The sequence below is a fragment of the Anarrhichthys ocellatus genome, unplaced genomic scaffold (assembly GCF_004355925.1).
Source record: "Anarrhichthys ocellatus isolate YVR2014 unplaced genomic scaffold, GSC_Weel_1.0 scaffold227, whole genome shotgun sequence".
NCBI classification, from domain to species: Eukaryota; Metazoa; Chordata; class Actinopteri; order Perciformes; family Anarhichadidae; genus Anarrhichthys; species Anarrhichthys ocellatus.
The window spans coordinates 1-15,041 of NW_022280257.1; the positions used below are offsets into that span (position 1 = coordinate 1).

Below are 15,041 nucleotides of genomic sequence, written 5' to 3' on the forward strand. Positions count from 1 at the left end.
AAATAAAAATAAATTGTGGATTTGGTGAAGGGGTTATACTCAACAAAAAAAGCAAAAGTTACGTGATTAAAGTTGTATTAAAAATGTATAAAAAAGTACAAGAAAAACCTCCACTTTGTAAGGTTAGATCAACCTCACCACACCACAGATACCACCGTTAAACGCTGTGGTAACAGGTCAACATGAAGATAAAGTACAATGCATTACAATGCATAACAATGTCAGCATTATGTTCATAAAATATGCATCACACACTCAGACGGTGTGATGAGATGAGTTGATCGAACCTTGAAAAGTGAAGCGAAGTGAACAAGGAAAACAATTTTTTGTTTCTTTCTCGCAAATTTATGTTTTAATAATCACAGAGAATTGTTTTCTTCTTTTCTTTCTGTAAATGTAACACTTTAATCTCACAGATTATCCAAGTCTTTTCTTGTAAATTCTCAGTTTGTTCTCTGAATATTTTCCCCCTCCCACAGCTCTGTATTTGTTGTTCTTATTATTTTTATTTATCAACAATAGCCATTACGGTACATATAATCACTGGTAATTACGGTAGGAAAAATGTCTGGGTGAACACACAGAGGACATAAATCGAATGACTCTGAATCTATCAATACATAAATCTATCGAGTACTATGATTAGGATTGTCAGTCTTCTTCTCTATAAGCTCTAAAAGCAGACGAGACTCAAGATTATATAAATATACACCAGCGAGTGAAAACGCAGAGCTTATTTTATATAATAGTGTTAGCAGTGTTAGCTTTTAATACTAGGTTTAAATAACAAACATTCAGCTAAGTGTGGGAGAAAACCAACGGTATGTCAGCCGCACCCTGATCTCACACCCACTTAAAGTTCAACCATGTTTAAGAATACCTCTTACAGCGCTGCGTGTATCCGGGATCTCGAATGTTAAGACTACATACAGTAACGGTGCTGACCTTTGGTACCGTCCTGGCTCTGGCCCTTGGCCCCTGCAGGATCCTGTGTTGTGGGGGTCACTATAAAGGCAGCATCCAGTGCTTCCACAGCCATCTCCACGTCTTTGGGAACTCTGCTCTGACCTTTGTCGAGCTGCTCCGAATGAGAGCTGGACGTCGCGCCTGCAAATAAAAAAAAACAGCATGCAGGCATTAACTTTGAGCTGGTTTGGAATTAACGCTCACAAACACACGCGCACACAAGTCCCGGTAAACATTTACTGGCACGTAGCTCGTTTCATGCATAGAGGCTCTCTGCCTGGTTAGCTGATACCGAACCTCTTGAGATCTAGATTATCTAAAACAAGGAGGTTTCAAAGTCCCTCAGACAAAGCTTGGCCCCGCCTTAGATGTTTTTGGGATCATGTTTATGTCATTTGATCCCAATGACACTCAACAATTGAGCCAAGATAGCCTAATACTGCTGTTCGATATAACTTCAGACGACACCGAATACATAAAAGTCTGTCTTAAGGTATTTATTAGGGATGCACCGATCTAACTTTTTCATCCCCGATAGCGACACCTGGGCTTTGGGGTATCGGCCAATACCGAGTACCAATCCGTGTTTAATAATTAATAAACTGTATGCCTCACTGTGTGGATGTGACTGGGATCATTCTTCCACGTGTAAGGCAACGTCCGGCTTGTCTTAAACATCACTTTCATAACTTTGTATAACAAAATGTAACAAACGAATACATAGATGTAAATATATTTATCAGCCCATAGTAACTGATACCCAATCGAGCTATTTGAGTCGGAATCAGGCCGATATCGGCATCGATGCATCTCTACTATTTATTTATTAGTCTCCGACTGTGGAAAACTGAAAAAAAAACAAAAAAACTGTAAAATTCCCCCAAAACTATTCTCTTTAACCAAATCACACACATTTAAGCTTTTTTTTTTATGTGATCTTCTTTTGATAACTTATGTAATAACTAGTGCAATATTTTTTTTCTCCTTCACTGAGCCTCTACTGAAACCGTTCGGAGACCCCGCCTCCCACTTTGAAAACCTCTGATCTAGAACAATCAGTGCAGCATGCCAGGTACCATACAAATATTAAGGCAGGGAACACAACCTAATTCACTTTCTATATTATTGAAAGTAATGCATATATATAGAGTTTTCTGCACCTGAAAGTAGAACACATACCGTACAAAAGAGCCACTCATACAGTAAAAACGTGCTGACACACTACATGACCTGTTCATAACAGTACTCACAGAGTCACGGAGTCAACATTGTACAGAATCTTTTCCACAGGTGATTCCACTTGGTCACAGCAAAGAAATGAAAAGACCCCGACGCAATAGTGTTTGGGCAAAGTGTGCCTATCGGCCGAGAAGCATCTTGCTTTTTGGGGTTTGGCTAAACGTTGGAATGACACTTTCACCAGGTGATGCACAGATACTGTAAAAACCCAGAGTGAAGGATAGAGCAGACCCCACTAGCAGAACCCATGAGACAGGTGATTCACTTCAATTCTGTTCAGGTTGAATTTAGTTTGATACGCTTTAATTTAACTTCACTCAACAGTATTTGATTGTGGCCAAGCTTTTTTTTGCATATAGCCTAATGTCTATTTTTTCACACTACATTAAATTGACTTATTTTGGCAGCGGACGCTTTTTAAAGGCCTCTGATAAACCCCGCTGCCACGTATCTGAATCCGCTGCAAACCGACGAGGCTGTCGAGCTGTTCGTCAGACATTACAAAGCATGCGTTAAAAGCTGTGATTGGGATTTATGTGGGTGATGTTACGGCAGTTAAAAACAGGTGGGGGGGAAAAGGGATTTGCTTTCTGATGAAGTTGTTAATTTTGTGGTTAAAAGAAAAACGGACCGATCACGTAACTCAACCTTGGGTTTCTTGGGAATTGTTGAAATTCAGCTAATTGGCAACAAACCACGAAGCAAATTATTTATGTAATCAAAATGGATTTATTTCTGAATATATATATTTACAGTGTATAAATATCATAAATTAAGCAATTTCACAGTAATTATCAATGTGGAAAATGAATAACAAGGCTTGCAGGCTGCTTCAAGACTTCAGAAACATAGCTATGCAAATGTACAGCCAAACCAAATTTGTCTGGCAGTGTGCCAAAAAAAAAAAAAACCGCTATTTATGGGGGTGCTGATCTCCTGAGAAAAGTCTAGGAGGTGCAGGAGAGGGATCTGGAGAGGGGCTCTGAGCGGGGGAAGCCTCCTTCTGAAACAAAGGGAACCACAGACAGACCACAGACAAACGTGGACACGTTTGTTACTGTCAAAACCGGTGTGACAAGAGGAGGGGATGCTGCTGCTGCTGATGATACGTCACAAAGAAATCAAATGCAGAAATCCAGGGGCATTCAAATGGATGGTTTGGTGTTAGGGAGGAACACAGCACAACATGAGTGTTAGTGGGGTTTGGTCGGGCGATATGACACCAAACTAACGGAACGGCAAACGAAACCGACTAAAAAGGTGCTATGTGTGCATCGACTCAACCGACACCGCAAGCTTCCAACGACCTCTACACTCAAAGTTTGAACGTTTTAGCTTGCCATGAAAGATTAGCGCCCTTAATGCCATAAAACTGTTCATAAGCCGATTTATAAATCAGACCTGGTAGCTAAAGCTTGTCACAATAAAGGATTTAAATCGGGGACAAATTATTATTATTTTTAAACAGATTGCATCCCACTAAATGCCGCTCCTATTCCAAGCGTGTCGGAGAACTACAGCGGCCCTCTGGTAATGTAAAAAAGGACCTCTCTGGAGCAAATGTTGGGCTTGTCCGTTCTGGGCTACTGTAGAAACATGGCGGTGGCAACATGGCAGACTCCGGGAAGAGGACCTGCTCCTTATGTAGATATGAAGGGCTAACTATCTATTTCAGGTGGTTATTACACTAGATTATGTTCTTAATCCTACACACTGGTCCTTTAAGAGCACATGGTCTCATTTTAGAGAAAGAGTTTAAGGTATGAGTGGCATTAGATAGAGATGAACAGGAGGTAATACAATTTGTTTATTGGAATTTGACCAAGGTATAATAATTCATTTGGAATTCTGTTTGACATATCACGATGCCACACATAACACCTTTACTGACAACTGCATGCCATACTCTACATGCTGGTTTGTGATGGGTTAATCTGGGTCAGGTGAAAGGGGGCGGAGCTACAGGGGCAGCCAATGCAAAAGCAACACGACAAGATCTCATGACCAAAGCCGGCCAATCATCACCTTCCCGCACTGGCAGGAAGCAGCCAATCAGAGGGTGCAGCATTGGAAACTTGAAACTGACTGAACAAACTGAAGTGAACACAACAGAGAAAAATGAATTTGGAAAAAGAAAATGAGGGAGATGTGGGGGGGAGACACCGAGTGCAAAGAATTAAAAGGAAACACTATAGGAAGACATTGAAATGTGAGAACTGACTAAAAACAGGTCATTACTTCAACAGTGCATTTTAAGAATTCACCCTTAATTCTGCACAATTCATTCATATTCAGGGTCATGAACAACATAGAATATGGAGGAACAAAAAATATTCAAAAATGACACAAAAAAAGAAGTGCAAAACTTTGAATAAAAAAACAAACAAAGCTAAATATTTTCGCACAGGAGTGTACAGTCTTTTGTGGCTTTTTTTTCACCAAGCAAATATGTTCACTACTGAGGAAAAAAAGAGACAGCCTAGTAGGATTATAGATAAGGCTCATGGTTTTTGGCTTGTACTAATTGTTTTCAGAAAATATCCAGATCTAATCAAAAAGACAGACTGGTCTAAACTGACTTTCAAATTGATTTCAAAAGCAAACGCAACAACTTTTTATGGTCGAACTTTTACTTTCATCCAGTTTTTTACGATTAGATTTTCGTATTATTGGTGTATTACGTTTTTTAAATATTCAAAATAATTTGTCTGATTTTCTTTCCCTATAAAATGAAAACCGTAAACAATGAGCCCTAAATATTGCAAGTGAAATCAGTCATATACCTTTTACAAAATACATGGCAAAGTGAAATACTACCTAACACAAAAAAAAAAAAAAAAAGTAATACTGTTTTGGAATTTCCATTGCACATCCCTGTGGCGCAGAGTTAAGGTGCAGTAGGCAAAGTCAACGAAAACCATGTGGATCACTCCGACATAATTCTAGCTCACTGAAACCAAACCACACTGGCCAGATGGTTTTCGAGGTTAGAGTCAGAGGGGTTGTTCCGGGTTACTCCACTCCGATTAAATGTCCTCAGATACTTCAAAGCTCAATCTGAAGTGCAGAATGGGGTTTAACATTTTGTGACATTCCAATTGGTTGCCCCCAAACGACTGGAGCAGACTTACTGTGTCTGATACGTATCATCCAAGCAGCCTGAAACAAGCCCTTGAGAGTCGGAGATGCATTCGGCAGGGGTGCAGCACCAGGAGACCGTGAGAGTCAACATCCACAAGGGCTAGTTACCAGCGTTTTAGACATGCAACACCCCTGAAGTCGACCCAGCATGTACGATTTAACACTTAAACACACAATATAACCAGAGTACCTACATGACAGTCTTTTTCTTGTGCTGTCCACTGTAACTGCAGGCAAAATTCACACCAGGCACTGAATACAAGCAGCAGAAGCTAATCGAGTGAAGCACTTTTATGGCTAAGTTACTTTATAAAACACTTTTGACTTCAAAACACAAAAAACTTAAATGACCAAGGACACTTGGAATGTAGTAAATACAGATAGTATTTGGTCTCAAAATTATTTTGGGCAGTACAAGAGCACAGATTCAAATCCATGGGTTCCAGTCAGGTCAACTGGCCCTGATAAGCCCCTTTTTCTATGAGAACCGGTGGCCGACAAGCTGCCTGCGGGCAAGCTGGGGCTCCTGGGACATCTGTCCCAGCACCTCGTGCATCATGCACAGCAGAGGCCAGCCCAGGCTCAGCAGCTCGTACAGGAACACGTAGTCGTGTGAGCGGCTCCTGACGTGGCGCCCCACGGCCGCCAGAGAATCGCACACACTTCCCAACAGCCGTCGAGGCAACACACACACAGCCTGGCTGGCCCGCCGCGGCCAACTCAGGCCTCGGCTAAGCAAGGAAACCAGGGTACCTGGGGGTTGGAGCAGGATGCCGCCCGTTGCCGAAAAGCCCCCGCTGTCCGTTGTGATGCGCCGTTGGTCTTCCTGAAAGGATCAAGACACGCAGGAAGAAACCCATTCTATTACATATATAGAATACACTAGGTCAAAAAATACAGAAGTTACCATTAAACTTGACAATGCAACACTGAATTGCACACAACTTTGGAAGACATGTCCAGATATGGACATTTATTTAAAAAAAATGAAATGACTGATTCTATAATCATTTAAGACACAATACTTGGTGCCAATTTAGCATCTACTTGACAGATTCACATAAGTTACAATTCGTGCCTTTACGTGGCTACTCATGAGCACAAAGAATGGATCAAAACAAACCTTTAATTGTTGGCCACGCCCATTTCCAACTGACACATTCACACAGGTTACCAATAGCACCACCATGTGACCACCGATACAGCATTAATTATGTATCTTCTTAACCGTGGGGCACAGAATAAATATTATTGTTCTGGATTCTGTGTCATGGATAATAGCATCTGTACAGATCACTCCCATTTGCAGCTCAAGAAATATCACACCTTTAGCAATTACTTAGTGAGCAATCTGCAACCGAGTGGCAGCACGCCAGCTAATTATGTAGCGGTTGAATGACAGCAAGCGAGTAAAGGAGCGACGGCACGTTCTTTGGATGCAAAAATGTTTGGCTGGACGCAAACACATTAAAACAAATCTTTTCTTAAAATGTAGCTTTGTTTTGCTTCTTGCATGTGACCACAGCAGTGTTCCTTACCATTCTCCTTCTGAACTTTCCCATGCAAGTGCTGGACTGGCGCTGGGTATAATGCATCTTGCAGTAGAACTTTGCTGTAAAAGAAAAAAGAAAAAAAAGAAATCAGATATCGACACAGACAGTAAGAAGTTCAGTTTTTATTTTTATTTTAAAGTAAGAAGTCATCCAACAGCAGGCCTTAAACAGGCCTAAAAAGGACAATAAGTCAAGTCTCTAGTGTTTCAGAGAGATTTAACTATATCTATAGACTGTTCCATTGAGTCCAACTCACCCTCCTGCGAGTCGAAGATGTGCCCTCCCAGACGGAGAGTGCTGTTGCAGACTTCACAGCGGAAACACTCGCGGTGGAAGAAGTAGCCCTCGGCGCTCAGCCTCTCCATCACATATACCCGCTTGGTGCAGAAGTGGCAGATGTCACTGCCGCCGAGCCCGGGAGGAAAGTCCTTACGTACCACACACTGAGAGGAGGAAGAAGACCAGGACAAGGGTGGAGAGATGGTTACATGCTGCTTTTTGTTGTTCTTTGTTTACGGTTGTTGATTATTTCGGAGAGATGCCTGCAATTAAAGTATGCAAAACAAATGTGTCACATGGACCAGCGGTGATTTGGTAAACTGTTAAAAGAAGTTGCACCCATCGTAGAAAATGTGAGCGAATGATCGATTGGATTCAGTTTTTCTATGAATAGCTGAAAAGTTGGTGTTGCCAACTTGAATTATGACAATAACTGCAGGCTAGCAGCTCTGCCATAAAACAATATGTACATTTTTTCCCAGTTACAGTTACAGGGATACTTAAGTAATTAATGATTGGTGTCGGTTTAGGCGTAGCGCGAAGCCAAGGTCAGTCTCAAGTCTTAAAGCAATAGTTTGATATTTTGGGAAACGTTGATACCCTTTCGTATATTTGACGCTTAATTTTAGTATTGACGTCACCATCGGAGACTTCAGGAAGTACACATAACCCGCTGTATAACCCCAACTGTTTTTTCTTTTAAAAAGAGCTAAGCTAGCCGTTTCCATATGGACGTATAAAGAGAGTTGGATACAGCGTTTGAGGCGGGGCCCCGATCATTCCATCCAGTGGCGAGAAAGTTCAACTGACGGTAAAAAAAAATAAAAGATTTTCCACATCCATTGGGCAAGCTCACTAGCTTTTCCTTTAACTCCGCCTCCCAAAGACTATTTAAGTGTTAGTCAGGCGGCAACCTCTGGTTCTGCCGAGTAAAACTTGCATTCTCTCTACTGACCAGCAGGGGACGACTCCTCTGGTTGCAAAAAGAAGTCTGACTGTATAGAAGTCTATGAGAAAATGACTCTACTTCTCTCTTGATTTATTCCTTCAGTAAACAAGGTAAACATGGGTTTATGGTCAAAATCTCTAGTTTCAAGTCATCTTCAATACAGCATGATGTTCATTTAGTAAATTATGGTCCATTTAGGAGTCAAATAGACCATAAAGCGGAGTATGCTTTAGGGCGGGCTTCCTGTGATTGACCTACCAGAGCTGTATTACGGCGTCTCTACGTCACTCCTCCACATTCCAAATATGGTCACTTCCGTTCATCGGTTGCAAAAAAACCATAACATGGCGACGGCCGTATTCCAAAATGACGGCAAAATTGCCGAACTCGAGGCTTCATAACTGCAGTCCACAAACCAACGGGTGACGTCACCATTACTACGTCTACTTGTTATATATAGACTATGGTGTTGGTGTTGGGAAGTTGATTTACCGTAAAACAATTATCGGCTGATTTACAGACGTCTTTTCCTCAATGTAAGTTAATGGCATCACCTGACGGACCCAAAAGTTGTAATTTCATGGTTTGGCGACTACGGAAATTTGCTTGAAAGCCCGGCCTTCTTCCAGGGGTTTCTAAGTTTCCCCACGATTCAAGTCTTTATGCTAAACTGAGCTAAGCTAAGCATTTGCTGGCCATAGCTTTTAACTAACTCTCGGCAAGAAAGCAAATAAATGTATTTCCCAAAATATTGAACTGTTCCTTTAAGATGCAAGTCTCAAGTCAACATATAAGATAAATATCAGGTTATCAGCATCAGAAGGTCTCATGTCACTAGATTCAAACAAGTGTAAACTGATCCTCTTCAAAGATCAAGCCAGTTAGACTTGAGTTTAAATCATGTGACTTTAATCCACACGCTACCATCATTATTGTCATGTTGGCATCAAGCTCTTTATCACCATTTAACCTCTTTTAGCTACACAAGACTTAAAGTTAGCTATAATCACATGCAGAAGTCCATAAAATGGCAATATGCAAACACAGCCAGTCCACTGAAGCGTTCTCATTCCTGCAAACATGGTAGCTGCTTTGCCCTCATGAAGGCAAACAGCACCCATTTACCCTTTCAGCCTTAGGAGCCCTACAAGGCCAGGGAACCAGAGCCTGAAGAGGCAGATTGTTAGTCTTTTTCTTAAATCAACTTTTCAAAACTGAAAGTTACATGATAGAAAAAAGAAAAAACTTGAAAATCACACTGCTAGTTTAACATCGAAACTTTACTGAACTTCCATTTTAAAAAACAACAACAAAGAACTCTGCGTTAGATTTGTCTCTGCAATGTCCCCATGCATCTTACCAGTGTGGCATTGGGCCTGTGATCTGTCTCATACAGGACGGCCAATTTCTGAGCTTTAGCATCTATGGCGGTTGATACCTTTCCGACTGTACGCTAACATTTACGCCGGGGAAACACAGGAGCAGAGGGTCGGAAGGGAGGGGGAAAAAAAGAAGGAATTGGAAACCACAGACAGAAGTTAGAAAGAAGACGGATGAAAATGCAGAACAAGCACGATCTACTTTGAATTTATGGAAGTGAATGTAGACTGAGGCATCGACTAGTACCTCCTTAATGTAACTAGCAGCTCCAGACGGACAACTCTCGGAGCGAACAATTGACTTTTGAGTGATTCTTCTAGGGTTCTCAAGATCGCAGCTCCCATTGCACTGTATGAACACCAGAATGAAGATCAGTTTACATGTGTCGTATGAAAACGGAATGCCAAGAATGTTTAGCAACCCGTGTTCTTCCTGTACCCCTATAAATATACTGTTTTTGATCCAACACCATCCTTTCCTAAGGCTGTAAATCAGAAATACGTGAAAACAAAAAAGATACAGATACAAAACAGACTGTTCTCGTACATGTTTCTACAGTCTGTTCCTACTAAAAGTTATGCACTTTAATTCATATACAACCCACCTAATCGAATTGTTTGTAATACATGTAATCGTGAGACTGGACAGGTGATGTAGTACAAAAAGCAACAAAGTCCACATAGGGAGGGGGTCACGGTGGATGGGTGTGTCTAAAAACACTAGACTTTCACCCGGGAGAAGTTTGCTGTGTAAAACCAGAAGTCAATGTTTTCTTATTTGTCAAGTAACGTCCATACCTAAGTAACGCCACTTTTCTAAAAACGTTGGGTTATTTGCTACGCGACCTCCTTACTTAAGCATTGCCACTTTCGTAGTTATTTTAACCTAAACCTTGAGTCGTTATGTAACTTCCGTATATAAGTAAAGCCACATGCTTTGCTATTTCAACCCAAATGTTGACTTATTTGTTAAGTAACTTCCATTCTTCAGTAACGCCACTTGTAGGAAACTCTGAGAGTAGGACTCTTTTCCAGGAGATCTGCAAGTTATCAGTACTGGACGATATGAATAATGAAACCTTTACCTTCATGTGATCGTTTTCGGCTAATTTCTCAAATGTTTCCCAAGCGGTTTTGTGGACCTTGTCCTGCTCACTTTCCAGAATATTCCAAGAACTCTGAAGAATCCTCTCGTAGCTTTCCTTGTGCGGTACAGTAAGTGCATGGGGAGATGACCTGCTGTGTTCATTTCCACAGTTGGTATCAGAGACGGGAGGGGAGATCTCCTGACTCTTGTCAAAGCAAGTGGAAGAAACAGCAGCGGATATTTTGTTGTTACATGTGGAGGAATCAACAACAGAGTCGGTGTAAGATGAGGAGGAGTCTTTCTGTATCTTTTCCTTGTGTCCACCAGTGTACAGGGGGACAGAGGAGAAACCGGCCTGGGCAGTGGGGTCAGGGATAGGGTGGACTACGGGATGGACGATGGAGGTCTTAGATACAGAGGCAGGAGGAGGAGGAGTTGGGGAGAAGGAAAGAGGTGAAGAGGTAGAGAGTTCCACCTACAGAAGAAGAGTCAAACAGTAAATTTGAGAATGAGTAGAACAGAAGGATGAAACTAAAGAGGAAATAACTCGATCACATCAAATAAAAAGCTGAAGTGAATTTCACACAGACAAGTCAGTGGCATTGGAATCAGTTTGTTTTTGTTTCAAAATCGGTTCAGTTTGAAAATAAAAAGTGATTTCACGTATTTCTGTGCACCATTCAAGATTAAACCACACAAAAACACACACGGTCCCGATGAAGCAGATCCATTTTTTCATAAAGTACTTGCGCGTTGAACTCTAATTAAAACCCAATGATGCTTCCTCTCCCAACATTTAACTGTTGCTTGTTCAGTAATGAATAGTTACTGTAACATGTTTTCAGGGGTTTTAATACACCACCAACATTTACGGATGATAAATTGGACGAACATTACGGTTAGTGTTAACTTACGTTCTTGAACAGACGAGTCTCAAACAGCAAAGTCAGCGAATGATAACAAGATATATGCAGAGATTCTACAATATAGAAGCAAATAATTGCCATAATGATTTAAATCTTTAAATTTCATAAACTATATTTTGGGTATACTGTACATATTTTTCAAGGGTTCAGAAAATTCAAAAAGCAGGGCTCTAAAGTGCCAGTATGTCGATCGCATTTGCCCCTAGAAATAGAAAATGTTGGTAAAAAATAAATCATTCGCGAGCACAGTGTGCGAGTGTAAAAGTAAATGGACTGTACTTGTATAGTGCTTTTCTAGTTTTCCGACCACTCAAAGTGCTTTAACACCACATGTCATCATTCACCCAATCACACTCATTCATACACTGATGGTAGGGACTACCATGCAAGCTGGCACCTGCCCATCAGAACTGACAACATTCAGAAACCACAGCCACAGCCTACGGGAGCAATTTGGGGTGTCTTGCCCAAGGGCGCATCGACATGCACTAGTGAAGCCGGGGATCGAACATTGATTGAAGAACGACCCTGCTCTACCACTGAGCCACAGTCACCACAAGTGTGAGATTACAACAGACTGTGATCAATATTTTTTTATTTTTCTAGGACGGCAAATGCATGACTTGCCTCTGATTGGCTTACCCTGATGTTCCTACCCTCACCCTAGTTATTTCATTCCTCATGCCTAAACCTAACAAACCAACAAATTAAAAGAAATAAAAAAAGTCTATATATAATCATACTATAATTATACATACTTATAATTATGTACTATAATTGCACATACGGAGAAGAAGCAAAAACTCCTTTGAAGTTATCCCCAAGTACCATCATTCAAAACTTCCTCAAAATCAATAAGATATCATAAAGATCATAAAATGTGTTCATTTTTGTAACAACACTATTATAATCAATCTGAAAGTCTCAGTCCCACCAAAGAAAACTCTGAACAGAGGAGTAATTGTAATCGGAACACTGACTGTGCTGCAGCGTTAAACATGGAACCATCATGCATTGCGTCACAAGATGCACTCTGTCATTAGAACATGCAACAGTCTCTCAACTGTGACGTTAGTCCGGCACCACAAAGAGGTCGGCGGAATACACGACCTGCGATTCAGAGAGAGGAGGTCTGCTGGACCCAGGAAACATGGAGGAGAGGAGGACCGCTCGCTCTCTTATACTCCTTGCAGAGTATTCTCCAGTAGAGAGTCTCTGGGCTTTGCTCTGCACAGACAGCGAGTGGCGAGAGAAATCGAGGGGTTACTTTTTCAGAAAAGTTGATTAAGAATATTTTACAGAACTGGCTCGCCGGTCACCTGCTGCATCGAGCTCTCAGAGGAACGGTCACTGTCCGGAGCAGAGAAACGGCTGGTTGTCAGGTCGGGAGAGGTGCGTTCTGGGTAGTAGCGTTCAGTGACGTTAGGGCTCGGTGCGCGGGGGGGACACAATGGACTCTTAGGCCACGAGGGGGAAGGAGAGCGACTCGGAGGGTGAGAGGATTTGGGGGAGCAGGGCAAAGCGGTTTGCTGAGCCACGGCACTGGGATTCTCCAGCAGGCGGAGGTAGACGGAGGGCTGGAAACAGGAAGTAAAGACGAGGAGCACGGGATTATAGTTTAAATACAAATGTTACATATTGATATGGTGCTTAAGGATCCTTTAAGAAAAAGATGTAAGAAAAGGTTTCTGGCTTGATGGGGGGGGGGGGGGCATACCTGCCACTTGGGGCGAGGAGGAGGCAGAGGAGGAGGGGGGACATTCTTGGGCTTTGCAAAGCGAGGGTTTTCCCTCTCCTCAGGCTCCTTCTCGTCTTCCTCATCCTCCTCCTCTGAGAGGGGATGCAGCATGATGGAAGGAGACCGAGGAGGAGAGGAGGAGGGATCGGATGGGTCCTCATCAGACTGACGCAAGGTGGAGGGGAAAGGAAGGAAGGAAGGAAGGAAAGGAAAGGGGAGGGAATGCAAGGAAAGGAAAAGAAGGTATTGAACAAAGTCGGCAAAAGAATAGCAGTCGATGGAGTGGCAGTGATTGGGATGTAAATGCTACATTACTGTGAAAGCAGCGCACTAACCTTGACATACTAACACCATAATATCAGAAGATTTTTTTTTGTGCCAAATATGCTTAATGTAAATAGTGAAATAAACTTAACAGGTGAGTAGTCGAGATACAAATTTTGGCAGATGGGTGTGGTCCAAGCAAGGGCGCCAGGAATAGGGAAGGGGCCATTTGTCCCCCATTTCATGCATCTGGTCCGATTTGGAGTCGCCTCATTCCATCTCAACATGGTCTCCAGTTATTATCATTATTATTATTGCTTTTGTTGGATTCTCAAATATTTAATCAAGAGAAAGCGATAGCGACACACACCTGTAAACAGTGTGCTTTCAGTACAGCTCTATTACTACATCTACTCTATATTGGAACTTAAGTATGGAAGCAACTAATTGGCCATAATTAATTGAAAGTTATAAGAAACCTTATATCTAATGGTGCTACTTAACCACTACTGAACACTCAATGCTGAAATTTAAATGCCACTGAACTAAACGCATATTTCACCATCTGTCTGAATTTATAGTGGTCTGAAATGTTAAATTGCATCATCCCTATAGAATAAAAATAAATGTATTAATGTTCTTAAAATACAAGAGGAAGAAATATTTTCAGTAGCCCAAAAAAAGATAAAGAAAGAACACTTCTTCTTGAACTCAAAGCTCATACATTAAGATAAATAAAGTGGATTTAAATGTCAACAGAAAGTATTCAGTTGCATTTAGGTCTTTCTCTGCTTCCATACTAAAGCCAGTTAGTCAGCTGTAGTGAGAGTGAATTCTTCAACTCGGGCTGAAGCAAAAAAGTCATGTGCTCCTCTCACCCTCCGTGTCACACACATGTGCACAACACTTGTGTGTCTGAAAGTTGAATGGGTGTCATTAAAAAAAACCCACCTTGTTACGTATCTTGGCAGTCGAGGAGTTCTCCTCAAACTTGGCCAGCAGCTGAGTTGTCATGGAGCGCACCTTGTTGTCCCGCAGCTCCCCGTCCTCCCCAGCAGGGGGCACACTGTGACAAGACAACTGGTAGATCACGGAGAGAGGAGAAGAGTGTGATCAATTGGAGCCAAGTGCTGAGTGTGACTTGTAAACGACCGGAACACATTGTACGTCCTGTTGAACCCACCTCTGTGAGGTAGTGGTTGCCCTTTCGCTGCCTCTTGTTGACAGAATCGTCTTCCGGCTTGTTGTCGTCCTGTGACAGCAGACCACAGTAAAAGCTCAGAGACGATTAATCGTGTGACTTTCAATCTGGATCACTCTGAAACTGCGACCTAATATATATATATATATATACATACATATATACATACATATACACACATATATATATACACACACACATACATACATATGTGTACACACATACATACACACGTACACACGTACACACATACATACACACACATACGTACACACATACATACACACACATACGTACACACATACATACACACACATAC

The 15,041-nt window shown here is 41.7% G+C and overlaps 1 protein-coding gene across 4 annotated transcripts; it reads right to left on the reverse strand.

Annotated features, from left to right (window-relative positions):
* Nucleotides 1-384: 384 nt before the first annotated feature.
* LOC116400973 (F-actin-monooxygenase mical2-like) lies at nucleotides 385-14,897 on the reverse strand. 4 transcript variants are annotated; one of them, XM_031879107.1, is made up of 12 exons: nucleotides 14,705-14,897; nucleotides 14,473-14,601; nucleotides 13,237-13,422; nucleotides 12,839-13,096; nucleotides 12,630-12,746; nucleotides 10,592-11,068; nucleotides 9,754-9,855; nucleotides 9,488-9,580; nucleotides 7,156-7,342; nucleotides 6,885-6,958; nucleotides 6,100-6,172; nucleotides 385-1,107 (listed from the first exon to the last, which is right to left on the reverse strand). In XM_031879107.1, the coding sequence occupies exons 2-12, from the start codon at nucleotides 14,533-14,535 to the stop codon at nucleotides 923-925; spliced, it is 1,815 nt and encodes a 604-aa protein (XP_031734967.1). In that variant the 5' UTR covers nucleotides 14,536-14,601; nucleotides 14,705-14,897; the 3' UTR covers nucleotides 385-922. The 4 variants fall into 4 exon arrangements, with proteins under 4 accessions (XP_031734967.1, XP_031734969.1, XP_031734965.1 ...); XM_031879109.1 differs by lacking the exon at nucleotides 385-1,107 and adding an exon at nucleotides 2,925-3,208; XM_031879105.1 differs by lacking the exon at nucleotides 385-1,107 and having other exon boundaries at nucleotides 3,816-6,172.
* Nucleotides 14,898-15,041: the final 144 nt, after the last annotated feature.

Coding starts and splice junctions, on each gene's coding strand:
- LOC116400973 (XM_031879105.1), bottom strand. CDS start 14,535: ATGACAACTCAGCTGCTGGCCAAGTTTGAGGAGAACTCCTCGACTGCC. Junction 12,747..12,838: donor CTGAGAGCTCGATGCAGCAG/GTGACCGGCGAG, acceptor CTGTCTGTGCAG/AGCAAAGCCCAGAGACTCTC. Junction 6,173..6,884: donor GAAAGTTCAGAAGGAGAATG/GTAAGGAACACT, acceptor TGATCCTTTCAG/GAAGACCAACGGCGCATCAC.